This window comes from Vicia villosa, linkage group LG1, assembly GCF_029867415.1.
Source record: "Vicia villosa cultivar HV-30 ecotype Madison, WI linkage group LG1, Vvil1.0, whole genome shotgun sequence".
Classification (NCBI taxonomy): domain Eukaryota; kingdom Viridiplantae; phylum Streptophyta; class Magnoliopsida; order Fabales; family Fabaceae; genus Vicia; species Vicia villosa.
This window is the reverse complement of record NC_081180.1, coordinates 30336816-30353070: the sequence shown is the minus strand read 5'-3', so window position 1 is coordinate 30353070 and position 16255 is coordinate 30336816. Positions and strand designations below refer to the sequence as shown.

The 16255-nt window shown below is 35.3% G+C and overlaps 1 protein-coding gene across 1 annotated transcript; it reads left to right on the top strand.

Annotated features, from left to right (window-relative positions):
* The first annotated feature begins 11280 nt into the window (after window positions 1-11280).
* LOC131604937 (putative F-box/LRR-repeat protein 23) lies at window positions 11281-12269 on the top strand. Its single transcript, XM_058877373.1, has 3 exons — window positions 11281-11483; window positions 11529-11639; window positions 11759-12269. The coding sequence occupies exons 1-3, from the start codon at window positions 11281-11283 to the stop codon at window positions 12267-12269; spliced, it is 825 nt and encodes a 274-aa protein (XP_058733356.1).
* Window positions 12270-16255: the final 3986 nt, after the last annotated feature.

The window sequence follows — 16255 nt, the reverse complement described above, 5'->3', positions numbered from 1 at the left end:
AGCAGTAGTCAAAGATCCTTCAATAGAATATCCTGGTTCTCAAAGAATTTCCCCAGACGAGGGTACTCAAGCAAGACAAAAGATCATCAACGATCACAATACATTCATGTCCAGCTGACTAGTGGGAATTTATTTTTCCAATTAGAAGCTTGACATCACATTCACATATTCACATTCACATATTCACATTCATACATCATATTCATACATCATATTCATACATCATGCATCATGCGCATATTCATACACAACATAACATGCATATTTCTCCGGGAATATCTCATATCATACATGCATCATAGACATCGCATATTATTAACTTGATTTTTCAGGAAGACAGATGTCTTCAGCAAAGATGTTCTCACTCACATGCAGTGTTCATCCTGAATCTTATTCAGACAAGCAATCCTTTCAGATACAATCAAACCAAAGATTCACTCTGAAGAACTCTCATTTTCAACTCATTGCTAGTCTAAGGCGATACCTCAGACGGTTCCAGAACGATCTAGCATTTCAGATCTAAGGCGATACCTCAGACGGTTCCAGAACGATCTAGCATTTCAGATCTAAGGCGATACCTCAGACGGTTCCAGAACGATCTAGCATTTCAGATCTAAGGCGATACCTCAGACGGTTCCAGAACGATCTAACATTGCAGATCTAAGGCGATACCTCAAACGGTTCCAGAACGATCTAACATTGCAGATCTAAGGCGATACCTCAAACGGTTCCAGAACGATCTAGCATTACAGATCTAAGGCGATACCTCAAACGGTTCCAGAACGATCTAGCATTACAGATCTAAGGCGATACCTCAGACGGTTCCAGAACGATCTAACATTGCAGATCTAAGGCGATACCTCAAACGGTTCCAGAACGATCTAGCATTACAGATCTAAGGCGATACCTCAAACAGTTCCAGAACGATCTAACATTGCAGATCTAAGGCGATACCTCCGACGGTTCCAGAACGATCTAACATTGCAGATCTAAGGCGATACCTCTGACGGTTCCAGAACGATCTAATCTTGCAGATCTAAAGTGATACCTCAAACGGTTCCACAATGATCAACTTTCAAATCCTTCATCAAGATATAATCAACAGATTCATTCTGATGAACAAACCATCAACACATTGTCCAGGTGGCATCCGAAAGCCCATCTCAGGTAATGTTTCAATCTGCCAACAACATTTCACAGACAACATTCAAATGCAACTTCCAACATCTCTGCTGATCAAGGTAAGTGCAAATTTTCAGGGCATCTATTTATTCAATCATCTTCTACCCTCAGATTTCAGACAATCTCTTCAGGTTTAAGAAGATTGAATAGGGGCAACTGTTATACCCCAAAATTTGCCCACTTCTTTTTTCAGGAAAGTTTCAATATGAAAGTTAAGAGTCTCATATAAACATGGATTTTTTCAAAATATCCTGACATATGAAGAACTTGGTTTTCAAAACTTTTCTTATACAGTAGCTTGGCTTACAGAGGAATTTATTCTTGCGCAAACGCCAAATACTGTTCATTACATCACAAATAATATTTATTTATTTACAGATAAATAGTACTAACACAATCATGCAGAGTTAAATCTTTTTGCAGGCGCAGAAGCAGGAAACTCACACTATACTGGTAACAATTGTTTTTGGTTTCCCACTAACTTTTGTACTATATTCCATTATTTTCAAAATCTTTTCAAATCTCTTTTTCAAAAATCAAATCTTAACTTGTGTGTTTTCTGCCAGTCAAATATTTCTATTTCTGTGCAGTAAACAATTTTCAGGTTATTATCGGTAATTTTGCCCGCATACCGTAAATATCAGTTATTTATTATGTTTCTGTTTTCTAACAAGTCATGTAAATAAATTTTTCATGCTTCACATATAACAAAAACAAAAATAACAACAAAAAAAGAAAATTAACTTTGACAGTTGATTTTTTTCACTTTAACTGCTGCTTCAGTACACGAACAGTCGGTTGACAGACAAACTGCAGACAGTACAATTCACAGTGATTTGTACAATCAATCAAATCAATCATTCACAATTCAAATTTCCAAGATTTTTGTGTTAGAAGTCTTCTGAATATCACATGATTAGCAGAAACTCAGCACTGCACAAAAATCAGGTACGCTTAACTGCCTCCTATACAGACAGTCCCTAATCAGGGTTTTTCTTGTTTTAACAGGAGCAACAAGTTTTTGAGAGCTCAAATGGATTTCATATACATCCATACATCTCAAAGTACCATCATACAAATTTTCAAACTTCAATTCACTCAGACGCACCGTCAGCAGCTCAAACAGTCAACAGACGACCCGTTTGACCAAAAAAGTCAACTGACAGTCAAAAATGAAATTTTTTGTCAAAGTCCATATTTTGTCAAAGGATTCAACATTTGATCATTGGATGATCATAATTCATCAAGGAAAGATCAAAAATCAACAAAACCCTAAGATTCAAAATTAGGGTTTTTGCCTGAAAAGTCAACTCAACTTTGACTGATCATAACTCTCTCATCCTTCATCCAAAAAATTCAAACCAAAGCTTGTTTTGAAGGAAATTCAATTATCTTTCAAATGCCATTGATCCCATGGTCATTGGATTCACCATTTGAAAAATATGACCAAAGACATTACAGGTCATTTTCAAAGTCAACAAAAAGACACTTTTTTCAAAAGGACACACAAGGAGCTTCAAAAATCATTTTGACATGAGACCAAAGACATTGGTTAGAGGACTCTTTGAGGTTTCTAAAAAGTGCAAGATCTCCTTCATATGACAAAAATTGAAGGATTTACACCTTGTTGAAGTTGGCTAAATTTTGGGAAAATGCATGAAATCAACATTGCTCAAAAATGTTTTTTTCCAAAAGATGCCAAGTTTTTATGGTCCAAACATCTTTGCCATGTTACTATGGGCCTCCCACGACCAAGATTAAGCCCATACCTTTATTGTCCATTTTTTGCATGATTTTATCTTACTTTAAGATTAAAATTAAAAGGAAAATGCATGGATAATGGTAGCTTGATCTCCAAGCATGACTCACCACCAAGAATCTTTGATTTTTCTGCAAGAATTGAAGAGCAAGGCAAGAGCATTGAATGGAGTCAAGGCTTGGTCAACAATTCAAAGATTTTTAATATTTTAAAAATCAAACTTTCAACAAAGACAACAAAGCTTCTTAGCTTGAGTTCCAAGCAACTTTGGGCTATAAAAGAAGCATCATACTTCAGCAAATGAAGGAGACACGAATTAGAACAAGAGCTTAGCCATCTTTATCATAAAATTCTCCAAAAAATACATACACTTTGTAATTTTCAAATTCTACTTTCTAATCACTATCAATACAAATAAAGCTTTCCAATCATCTTCTCAAACATTATAGAGTAAGATTGAACTCTTAACACAGGCCCATGAGAGTCGTATAAAGCATATAATGTTCTTCATGTACATATGCACTTAACTTTCATTTTCTTAATTGCAATTAATTTCCATGTAAACTAACCATACTAACATGTCTATAAGGTCCTATATGAGTGATCTGGGCTTTAACATGAGAGTTCCCACGTGAGAATAACCTTATACCATTAACACATGCATATGAGTGTTCATACTTGAATCTCTTCGAACCCACGGCTACAGGCCTCAAATTACAAAACTAATACCACCATCGTGTTCAGGAGGTGATTTTAAGGGGATCTGGGTCACTTTCATTCATTGCTAACGCTTGTTTTTTGCAGGTTCATAAGTTGCCAAAAACTGCATTTTTTATCGTCCAAATAGGGGAGGTTAAAAACCCCCGCTATTTGAATCAAAAAACTACACTTCTGGAGGTTGAAGACGACCACGCGTCCAAGCGTGGTTCGTCAGCTCCAGCTTTGACCCTTTGACTGCATGCGTGGCCCTTTCCATGTTTCTCATTCGCTGGTCAACCAGCGTGGGCCCTAGTCAGAGAATTTGAATTCTCCTTGAATTCAGTGTGTGCTCCCTACCATCATATCATGCGCCATGAAATCTGAACCACATGATTCAATTTCCAGTTCAATCCAACGCATCACAACATGCAGCACACCATGGAACCTCAGCTCCTCACCACACAGGATTAGTATCCTTTCATATTTTCTATTTTTATTTTATTTTTATTGCAAAATTATTTAAAAATAGTTTTAAAATCCAAAAAAATTCACAAAAAATATTTTAGACTTCTAAAAATATATATTATTTTCTGAAATAAAAATATTTTATTTTTCTTCATAATTTCAATATTTTACATAATTGATTAGTATATGTTTATATATTTACTTTTTAATTATTCTAACCAATCAAAAAATCATAAAAAAATTGTTCTTTGTGTTAAATATTGTTTATATATCATAAACTAATTTTGTACATATTTAGGATAATTTTATCATTAAGTTTTAATTATTTGTGTAATTATTTATATAATTATGTTTTAATTAACTTAAAAAATCCAAAAACAAATTTCAAAAATTCCAAAAAAAATTAGTTTTGTTCTAAAATCAATTAACAAACATTTTGTACATATTTTTAAACTTATTTTCTAGGTTTAATCATATTTCCATCTTTTCTTTATTTTAAATTAATTAATAATGCATTAATTATATTTAAAATAAATCACAAAAATACAAAAATATGCCTTTTATTTCTTGCAATTTAAAATTCCTAGATAAATGTATAGGATGTCAAATTCATGTAAATAGGCTAGTTTACATTTCCCGCACAATCGATGTAATAGCGTAGATTTACTTTCTGCACTTTACATTTCCGCATTTTAATTCCAGCACCCATATAAACTGCGTGCATGTCAAAGATAAAACTGAACCGTCAGATCACTAACTTCAAAGATAAATATCTGAATTCAATCACAATCACATTTGCACCTCCTAGGGTAACCCCTTTTCACTCTTTTCAAAATCAAAGTTACATTTCTACTGTTTCGAGTACAAAATCGAACCTTTTGTTTATATCCGACGAATGGATAGATTTTTAAAGGGAACAAGGATAAAGACCTCCTAACTCAGGGTAGACCTCCTAGTTTGCTTGCTCAAAATCAAAACAAACAAAATTCTCATACACTGTTGTTTTTCAAAACGAATTTTCCAAAAAACAATATTTTGTATACATCCAAGCACGGATCATTACAAAATTAACGATCTTTTCAAAACATCTTTCGAAAGATAAACAAGCATTTGTATATATCCGCACAAGGATCATTACAAATTCTATTTGCAAAGGTATTTCAAAAACACAGGTAAAGCATTCCGAATCAATTGAAAAGTAAAGCAAATGAGCTAAGCAAACTAAAGAGCCCATGGATAACCATGGATACAAAGGGTGCTAACACCTTCCCTTTGTATAACCTACCCCCTTACCCAGAATCTCTCAAAGGTCTTTTTTCTGTTTCTTTTATAAACCTTTCCTTCATTGGATAAAATAAAAGGTCGGTGGCGACTCTGTAAACTTTTTCAAAAGTGACGCGAAAGCGTCCGATCGACAAAAAGGAGTCAGTTCACGTATCCCACACCACGGAGGGGTATGGCCCGAAAGGACGGTCCACACTATCCAAAGATCTTTTTAAATCAGCAAACGCAATGAGTGAAGTACCAGCTAGGATAATATCATCCATGTAGCCAAGGATAGCCGTGAAAGAAGAAGCATCAGACTTAGTAAACAAAGTATTGTTAGCATGCGCATGAGTAAACCCTTGGGCATGAAGAAAGGTAGTTGGATTTTCAAACCATTGTCGAGATGCTTGTTTCAAGCCATAGAGAGATTTATTTTATTTGCAAACCTGGCCAGCTTTAGAAGATTGGACACCTTGTGGTACCTTCATGTATACAGCTTCATGCAAATCACCATGTAAAAACGCATTGTTCACGTCTAATTGGTGAAGATGCCAACCATGAATAGCTGCAAGAGCCAGCAGGACACGAATAGTAGAAAGCTTTTCCACAGGAGAAAATTTTTCAAGATAACCAAGCTCTTCAGTTTGATTAAAACCTTGTGCTACAAGTATAGATTTGAATCTTTTAACAGAACCATCAGCTTATCTTTTAATTTTGTAGACCCATTTGCTTCCAATGGGAGAAGTATTAGGAGGTAAGTAAACTAAATCCCATGTATGGTTATGATTCAGAGCATCTAACTCCAATCGCATAACCTGAATCCATCTGGGATATTTGGTGGCTGCTTGATAACTGGTGTACGTGACAAATGATCATATGCAAGATAGTCAGTAATAGGATCTTGACTATTTGAATAAGAGATGAAATTGCATACATAATCCTTCAAATGTGAAGGAGGTTTGGAGACTCTATTTGACTTGCGAATATCTATAGCAACTGGTGAGTCAGTGGAGTGTTGTTTAGGAGGAGTGAGACAAACATTAGAAGGAAGAACTGGTTTAGTAGTTATGTCATGAGTGTCAATATCAGAGACTTGCTCATCATGAGCAGATATTGATAAGTGCTAAAATGTAGTTATTTTGTGTATGTAAATAGTGGCACTTATCAAGACTTTTTGTAATACTGTTTGAATAATTCCCCGTTTTGTGTATATTTGTATCGTTTGTGTTTTGTTACATTTTCGTGTAAATATGTATCGTTTGATAGTTTTGTTGTCTTTTTGTAGGTATTTCTGTGTGTTCGGAGCATCGAGGAATAAAGTGTCGAAGACACGGCTGCGATCGCGTTTTTGAAGAAATAATTTGTTGTCCTGTTGAGGGCGCTTAGCCCGATTTTTTGGCGCTTAACGCGGTCTGGCAGAAAGTTTGGGGCTTAGCACGGTTTTTCAGTTTTTGTATTTATAGCTTAGAACAATTTTTTATAGGTTTTTATCACCTCTTTCCCCCATGGAAGAGCTCTAATCCATTCTTTGTAGTTTAGAGGTTCAAGCAATATTATTGGGTGGTTCATCATGTCGATTAGTAGCGGGTGGTCTCCGATTGTGCCGACAACAACAGGTTTTTGCTTGTTCTTCTTCTTCCCTATGACTCATTCCAATGGTGGTGTTTGTATGTATATTTTTCCTCTATTGAATGTATATTTGTTGATCTTGGGATCGTTTATATAGTTACTTTACAAATCATCATTGTTATTGTTCTTGATCTTTTTGCTTAAATGCTATGGGATTGTGTTGTTTTAAAAATAGACATCATAGACCTTGATTAGGAATGATAGCTATTAATTTCTAAACTCTAGACATAGATTTGGGGCTAATAATCTTAATGGGTATTGAGTTTAATGCCTCCATGTTGTTTGTGTCGATTGAGACATCGCTGATGTGAATAGTACGGTTGAGCTTTCGTCGGTGTTTCAGACATGGACACTGATGTGGCATCTCGAATGATGCCCGGTGATTTTGATGCGTATTGTGAGTGTTGAGTGATAAGATCTTCAGATTTATGTATTAGACGGGTTGAGTAGAAATATGATTCCATAATAAATTCTCGTAAGCTTCAATAGATTGTTTATTTGCTTTTATTTACTTTTCCCGCATTTTATTTCCGCACCCTATTATGAAACTTAGAACGCGAGATAGTCGAACGACAGTTTTTCTCAACCAATCTTTGTGGACTACGATACGATATAACCTATATCACCTGGTAATAAATAATACCTATTACTTATTGCTTGCCGCTTTACCGCTCCAACAGATATAGAAACATAATTGTCATGTTCAGGTGAAAGAGATTGGAAATTTTGGTCAGAAGAAGAAAGAGACGAATCAATTGAATTATTATGGGGATGAACACTAAAAGGTAAAGAAGAAGACTCAGAATTAGACTGATCAGAATATATACAAGTAGGTATTTGAGACCTGGACTGATTGTGGAAAGGAAACTCCATGTCAAAGAATTTGACATTCCTGGAAATAACAATCTCATAAGTAGTAATATCTAGAAGGACAAAACCCTTCATACCTTGCTTGTATCCCAAGAAAGCACACTTTCGTGCTCTTGGATCAAACTTGTGTCTATTGTTAGGCAGTGTAGAACCATAACTCAGACAACCAAAAACTCTTGGTAGGAATCCTGTTCATTAAAAATACAGCATGAAGGACTGCATAAGACCAGTATTTCTTTGGCAATTTTGATTGAAACATTAAGGCTCTACTAATGTTCAATATATGCTGGTGCCTTCTTTCTACTCTTCCATTTTGTTGTGGTGTGTAAACACAGATTTTCTGATGAATGATACCTTTTGATGCATAATAAGTAGGCATAAGTAGTTCAGTCCCATTGTCACTCCTAACTACTTTGACTTTCTTATCAAATTGAGTTTCAACCATAGCTATAAATTCTTGTACTCTTTGGCATACTTTAGCCTTAGATTTCAACATAACCACCCACATATGTCTATTGTGGTCATCAAGTATGGTTAGGAAATATTTAAAACCATGCACATAAATGGTAGTAAATGGTCCCCATACATCCAAATGAATCAAATCAAACACATTTAGTGCATTTTTATTACTTGTTTGAAAGGGCAAACATTTTTGTCTAGATAGTTGACATACATCACAAGCAGTATGAGCACTCCTAGGAATGAAACTATACACTTTACTCATGTATTCCATTCTATCATATGACAAATGACCTAGTCTCAAATGCCACTAAATGGCAGGAGCTATTTCCTCAGTATTATTAATAAAAACACTTGAAACAAAGCCAACAGCTTTCTCTTCACAAACTGTGTGTGCAGCTTCCAAGTAATACAATCCATCCAATTCCTTAGATGAACCAATCTTCCTCAAATCCTTCCTTGCCTGTATCACACAATAATTAGATTCAAAACTTAAAATGCAATCTTGGTCTCGACTTAGTTTTGAAACTAATACTAAGTTTACTTCAAACTGAGGCAAGTATAGAACATTCTTAATGATCAGCTCACTAGATAATTGCACACTACCACATATTGATGAAGCTATGGAATTACCATTAGGTAGGTTCACCATCATAGGACTCATCTTCTCATATTCAATAAAATAGTCTAAAGAGTGACTTATATGGTGAGTTGCTCCTGTATCCAATATCCAATTAACACTATTCTTTATATTAAGACTAGCAATGTAAGGTTGAGAATTACCTCCGTTAATCATATTCACAGATCCTGTGCTCTTTTCCAGCAAAGTCATCAAACTTTGATATTGCTCTTTGGTCAGTGTCATATTTCCACTATTATCACTTGTTGAGGCCATACCAGACTTTGAATCTTAGTCTTTAACATCAACTTGATTGGCATATGATGTGGACGAACTTCCTTTCCCAAAGCTAGGTGGATACCTTTGTTTTCTATAGCAATTATCAATTATGTGACCTGTATTACCACAGTAAGTATAAACCTTCACATTTCCTCTACCTTTTCCTTGTAGAGGAGCTTCCATTGCCTCTTCCTCTTCCAAATTGTTTTGATCCTTCAACAACATTTACCATACCAGTGGCTTCCTCTATCATATTATTATTAGAGAAACTTAAACCACATATCTTCCTTTCTTGCTACATGACCATGGAAAATACTTGGTTGATTTGTGGCAAAGGATTCATTAATAACACTTGTGACACAACACCATGAAACTCTTCATTCAATCCTATCAAAAACTGAATGATTCTATCCTCAGCCCTAAAACTTCTACTATTTCTCATAGCTAAGCAACCACATGCAACACGACATGTGCAACTAGGCATAGGACGATAATGATCCAATTCTTCCCATAAACTCCTCAATTCAGTAAAGTAATTAGAAACTTTCTTATTACCTTGTTTCAAATTTGATATTTCTTGATGTAATTGTGCCATACGAATGTGATCTCCTCTCCTGAAATGACCTTTGAGATCATTCCACATGTCCACAACATTGTCAATGAACACCATACTCTAAGCAATGGATGGTGTTATCGAGTTGATAATCCACGTATGCACCATATACTAATGTTATCTAATTGAAAATATGATGTCATATTTAATAATTTAGTCATTGATACGTGTAATATGAATCCATGGGTTTATTGTTTTTACTTAAAGAGCTAAAAAAAATTGATGTATTATTAGCTCTTTCATGGTTAACTATTATGTTTTTGGGATTAACATTGACTAAAGTTTGTTTGCATTTTGCTTAAATATATATTGTTGATTTATATAAAAAAAACTTTACAACTGATATTTGGATACATGTAATGTTAAACCTCGACCAGACCCGTGCGATAACACGGGTTTCTTACTAGTACTATATGAAAATGAAACAAGTAAATGCTAGGGGTTTTGTCTAAGGTTGTCATCATGACAACCTTACATTTATATTAAGTAGATTTGATAAAAATCAAATAAATAAAAACATATATTTTAGTTAAAGCAAAAAAAAAATACAATGCATAAACATTCATTCTACTCGGCTCAAATTAATTTCAAAAATTTTTAACATCCTAATTCCAACAGTGGCGTGCCAGTTCACTACAATGACATGGGCATACTTCAACTTTATAAGTATTAACATCCTAAGTACCAAATTGTCTGGATATACCAAGTCAATATAGGAATAAGACCACAAATCAAGATACATAATAGCATGTAGACTTACACCAAACTGCAAATATAAGAATATATCAGAGATACACAGTAGTTATGTAACACCCCTGAAATCTAAATTAATTATTTAATTAAGTTTTTAATTGATTTAGTATGAATATATGGATTATTATGAGTATCATGATGTGATTGTGAGTTTATGTGAGGTTTTGATAAATGTGACGTGCGATGTATACAGTGAAAACCCTAGACGACAATGAGGGTAGTAATCCTCTCATACTCATTCTCTCTGACGGCATCTCAATTCAAAAAGATACACCATTCTAATTATTTTTATTACATTATAATTTTAGTTGTGGTTTAGTTATTCTTACATTTAAATTAATTGACATTTAGATCATTTTAAAATGCATTGTAGGAGTTAATTATATAATGCACACACGTACTAGTGCACGAGGAAAAAGTAATCAATTAAGATACACATCAATAGAAATCTATGCTAGGCTATTCAAAGCATTAACGACGTGAAGCAATTTTCAAAGCCACTTTCTCGAGTATCCAAATGGTTTTACACCACAAAGTTAATTATTGAAGTTAATACAATATCATGTGACTATTGTTATTCTCGGTATTTTAATTTTGATAACCGTTGAGCCTCACTCTTTATATAATATACGTATGTATGTTTAGTTTACATGCAGCATTATGGCTTCTTCTTGTTTGAGCCCAGTAATGACAATTGAGAATCTTGAGATCACAGAAAAGCCAAATTGGCTTGAACTTCCTAGAGACATAGCTATCAACATACTGCAGAGACTTAGTACACTTGAAATAGTAACAAGTGCAATTGTAGTGTGCCCTCTCTGGTGGAACATTTGCAAGGACCCTCTCATATGGCGTACCATTGACATGATTACCGGTATCACCACCCACATGTTCACTGATCCCTCTCAGTCAAAATCGTACTTTGAATATCTTAGCAGATTAGAAAAGATTTGTTGTTATGCTGTTGATAGAAGTTGTGGTCATCTCAAAGATATTTATATTAAGAAATTTGGTACAAATGATCTCCTTATTCATATAGCTAAAAGGTAATATGTCATTTTTTTTTCTTTCTTCTGTTATTAATTTGTTATGAATTATGATCACAAGAAAATATGTTAACCAGTTTAAGCACATCTTTTCCCTTTTTTTTTTATCAAATTTTCAGTGCCAGTCACCTAAGATCCATAAGGCTTGAAAAATGCTACAACATTTCAACTGTAGCATTCAATGAAGTTGTGAAGAATCTGCAATTCTTAGAAGAGCTTGACATTTGTCATTGTCTTAACCAAATACCAGATTTTTATGAATTTATCGGCCAAAGTTGTCCACTATTGAAATCACTAAAATTTAGCCCTACCACTTATGTGGTAGAAGATAAGTACGACGATGTTGCATTTGCTATTGCAAAAACTATGCCTATGCTACGGCACCTTACAATTTTGAATAATGGACTCACTAACAATGGATTGCTAGCTATTTTAGATGGATGTCCCCTTCTTGAATCTCTTGATATTCGAGGATGTGTTCATCTCGATTTGGATGGAAGTTTGAAAGAAAGATGTAAGCAGATTAAAGAATTAAGATTTCCATCCGATTCTATTGATCATAAGTTTAACTATGATGATCTAGGACTCCACCTTGAGATGACAATGCATGAATTAGGTCAGTATATTTGAAATATTTTAATAATAGATTGTTGTTTTCTAGGGCACTAAGTTCTTAACTGGTTGATTTAGGTTGCACGTTTGTAATTTGTACTTGCCTTCTCATTTTACTTCTTAACGATTCCATAATCTGTTAAAAATGCTTTGAACCAACCACAATAATGCACTCTTCTATGGTGTGTAGACTCCAAAGAAATTAGGAAGGAGATCATAGTTTACAAACAGATAATTATCATTAATATTCAAACATATCCTTGAAATCTTATATTTTTTTTGAAACGGCAAGAAAATGATTTAAAGAAAAAGTTATAAATAATGCCCAAATATACACCGTCCGAACAAACACCAATCCAAAGAACATATCAGTAACAGAGCCAATTCATCAAAACCGAAATAATAGATACCAGAGCTTGCTCGATAGACCGCCGGAAACACTGGACCTAGAGAGGAGAAGAAAATGAAATTGTTACACTCCACTAAATCACGCCTCAGCTGCTAACAAATCCTCTCGACATAATACTCTAGCCAAAGCCACCTCAAAATAGACACTCCTCCACTTGCAGGGACGTTGCACCAGTCCTTTCAACTAGAAACACAAAATCAGCGCCAAAACCAACATTAAACTAACCTTCTGACCAGGAGAAAATTTCTCACTAGAAGCAAAACAAGTCGAAAGAGCCTCGTTGCCAAAGATCACCAAGACTTAATAACAGAACCTTCCCCCCTTTACACTTGCAATTACTCTTTCCAACCCAGACATTCTTTTGGATTTGAACTCCTTTGATAAAGAGGGAAGATGAACGCTCTCTCCTTAGCCTTGAGCCTCTAAGCAAATGTGAATCCTGAAGTGATGATGTGTAACTCCATTGATGGAGTGAAGAACAAAGAAAGAGAGAAACTAAACAAGAGAAAAGAAGATGAATTCTCATTGATTGTGATAGAGTTACAAGAGTGTTTATATAGGTACTTATGATCCAACTAACTAAAACAGTTAGAGTAACTAACTATTAAACCCTATAACTAACTCTTTCCCTTTAGTTATCCACATCAGCCCTATGCTTTGTCACCCCCCACAAGCTTGAGGTTGATATATGTTAATCAAGCCAAGCTTGGACAAACAGTCATGAAATGGTTGTGATCCTAAAGCCTTAGTGAAGATATTAGCAGCTTGATCCCGTGACGAAACTGGTAGCAAACGCATAACACCTGCTTGGAGCTTCTCACGAACTAAATGACAGTCAATGTCAAGTTTCTTCGTACGTTCATGAAATACGGGATTAGCTAAAATATGGATAACACTTTGGCTGTCACAATAGAGGACCGGAAGTCGTGAAGGATGTTGTAAGTCATGCATTAAGAAGCACAACCACTGAAGTTCACGAGTGGAAGAAGCTAGGGCATGATACTCGGCCTCAGCTGAAGAACAACTAACAGTAATTTGCTTCTTGGCTTTCCAAGACACCAATGATTGCCCAATAAAGAAACAATAGCCAGAGACAGATCTCCTAGTGTCAAGACATCCGCCCCAATCAGCATCACTAAAGCCAGATATTTGTAAATATGAAGTTTGAGAGAGAAAGATGCCTCGAGCTGGTGATTGTTTAAGATAACGCAGAACACGCAATGCAGCCTTATAATGAGACTCAGTAGGAGCACTCATGTACTGAATTAACTGTTGAGTAGCAAAAGCGATACATGGTCGTGTAGTGGTAAGATAAAGCAGTCTACCCACCAAATGTCTATATGTTGTAATGTCAGAAAAGATGGATCCATTATCCTGATGCAAGCAAGTGGAGGCATCTAAAGGAGTGGAAAAAGGTTTGTAACCGGTGAGACCAACATCCTTTAGAAGTTCAAGACAATATTTGCGTTGGCAAAGAGTAATGCCTTTGGTAGATCGAGGCACCTCAAGACCTAGGAAAAACTTCAGTTGTCCAAGATCTTTGATGTGAAATGTACTATCCAAAGATCTTTTTAAATCAGCAAACGCAATGAGTGAAGTACCAGCTAGGATAATATCATCCATGTAGCCAAGGATAGCCGTGAAAGAAGAAGCATTAGACTTAGTAAACAAAGTATTGTTAGCATGCGCATGAGTAAACCCTTGGGCATGAAGAAAGGTAGTTAGCTTTTCAAACCATTGTCGAGATGCTTGTTTCAAGCCATAGAGAGATTTATTTTATTTGCAAACCTGGCCAGCTTTAGAAGATTGGACACCTTGTGGTACCTTCATGTATACAGCTTCATGCAAATCACCATGTAAAAACGCATTGTTCACGTCTAATTGGTGAAGATGCCAACCATGAATAGTTGCAAGAGCCAGCAGGACACGAATAGTAGAAAGGTTTTCCACAGGAGAAATTTTTTCAAGATAATCAAGCTCTTCAGTTTGATTAAAACCTTGTGCTACAAGTATAGATTTGAATCTTTTAACAGAACCATCAGCATGTCTTTTAATTTTGTACACCCATTTGCTTCCAATGGGAGAAGTATTAGGAGGTAAGTCAACTAAATCCCATGTATGGTTATGATTCAGAGCATCTAACTCCAATCGCATAGCCTGAATCCATCTGGGATATTTGGTGGCTGCTTGATAACTGGTGTACGTGACAAATGATCATATGCAAGATAGTCAGTAATAGGATCTTGACTATTTGAATAAGAGATGAAATTGCATACATAATCCTTCAAATGTGAAGGAGGTTTGGAGACTCTATTTGACTTGCGAATATCTATAGCAACTGGTGAGTCAGTGGAGTGTTGTTTAGGAGGAGTGAGACAAACATTAGAAGGAAGAACTGGTTTAGTAGTTATGTCATGAGTGTCAATATCAGAGACTTGCTCATCATGAGCAGATATTGATAAGTGCCAAAATGTAGTTATTTTGTGTATGTAAATAGTGGCACTTATCAAGACTTTTTGTAATACTGTTTGAATAATTCCCCGTTTTGTGTATATTTGTATCGTTTGTGTTTTGTTACATTTTCGTGTAAATATGTAATGTTTGATAGTTTTGTTGTCTTTTTGTAGGTATTTCTGTGTGTTCGGAGCATCGAGGAATAAAGTGTCAAAGACACGGCTGCGATCGCGTTTTTGAAGAAATAATTTGTTGTCCTGTTGAGGGCGCTTAGCCCGGTTTTTTGGCGCTTAACGCGGTCTGGCAGAAAGTTTGGGGCTTAGCACGGTTTTTCAGTTTTTGTATTTATAGCTTAGAACAATTTTTTATAGGTTTTTATCACCTCTTTCCCCCATGGAAGAGCTCTAATCCATTCTTTGTAGTTTAGAGGTTCAAGCAATATTATTGGGTGGTTCATCATGTCGATTAGTAGCGGGTGGTCTCCGATTGTGCCGACAACAACAGGTTTTTGCTTGTTCTTCTTCTTCCCTATGACTCATTCCAATGGTGGTGTTTGTATGTATATTTTTCCTCTATTGTATGTATATTTGTTGATCTTGGGATCGTTTATATAGTTACTTTACAAATCATCATTGTTATTGTTCTTGATCTTTTTGCTTAAATGCTATGGGATTGTGTTGTTTTAAAAATAGACATCATAGACCTTGATTAGGAATGATAGCTATTAATTTCTAAACTCTAGACATAGATTTGGGGCTAATAATCTTAATGGGTATCGAGTTTAATGCCTCCATGTTGTTTGTGTCGATTGAGACATCGCTGATGTGAATAGTACGGTTGAGCTTTCGTCGGTGTTTCAGACATGGACACTGATGTGGCATCTCGAATGATGCCCAGTGATTTTGATGCGTATTGTGAGTGTTGAGTGATAAGATCTTCAGATTTAAGTATTAGACGGGTTGACTAGAAATATGATTCCATAATAAATTCTCGTAAGCTTCAATAGATTGTTTATTTGCTTTTATTTACTTTTCCCGCATTTTATTTCCGCACCCTATTATGAAACTTAGAACGCGAGATAGTCGAACGACAGTTTTTCTCAACCAATCTTTGTGGACTACGATACGATATAACCTATATC

Excerpts from the sequence above, each read along its gene's own strand:
- LOC131604937 (XM_058877373.1), top strand. The coding sequence starts at position 11,281 with ATGACAATTGAGAATCTTGAGATCACAGAAAAGCCAAATTGGCTTGAA. Across the intron at positions 11,484-11,528 it reads ACCGGTATCACCACCCACAT|CAGATTAGAAAAGATTTGTT; the intron begins GTTCACTGATCC and ends TGAATATCTTAG. Across the intron at positions 11,640-11,758 it reads CTTATTCATATAGCTAAAAG|TGCCAGTCACCTAAGATCCA; the intron begins GTAATATGTCAT and ends TCAAATTTTCAG.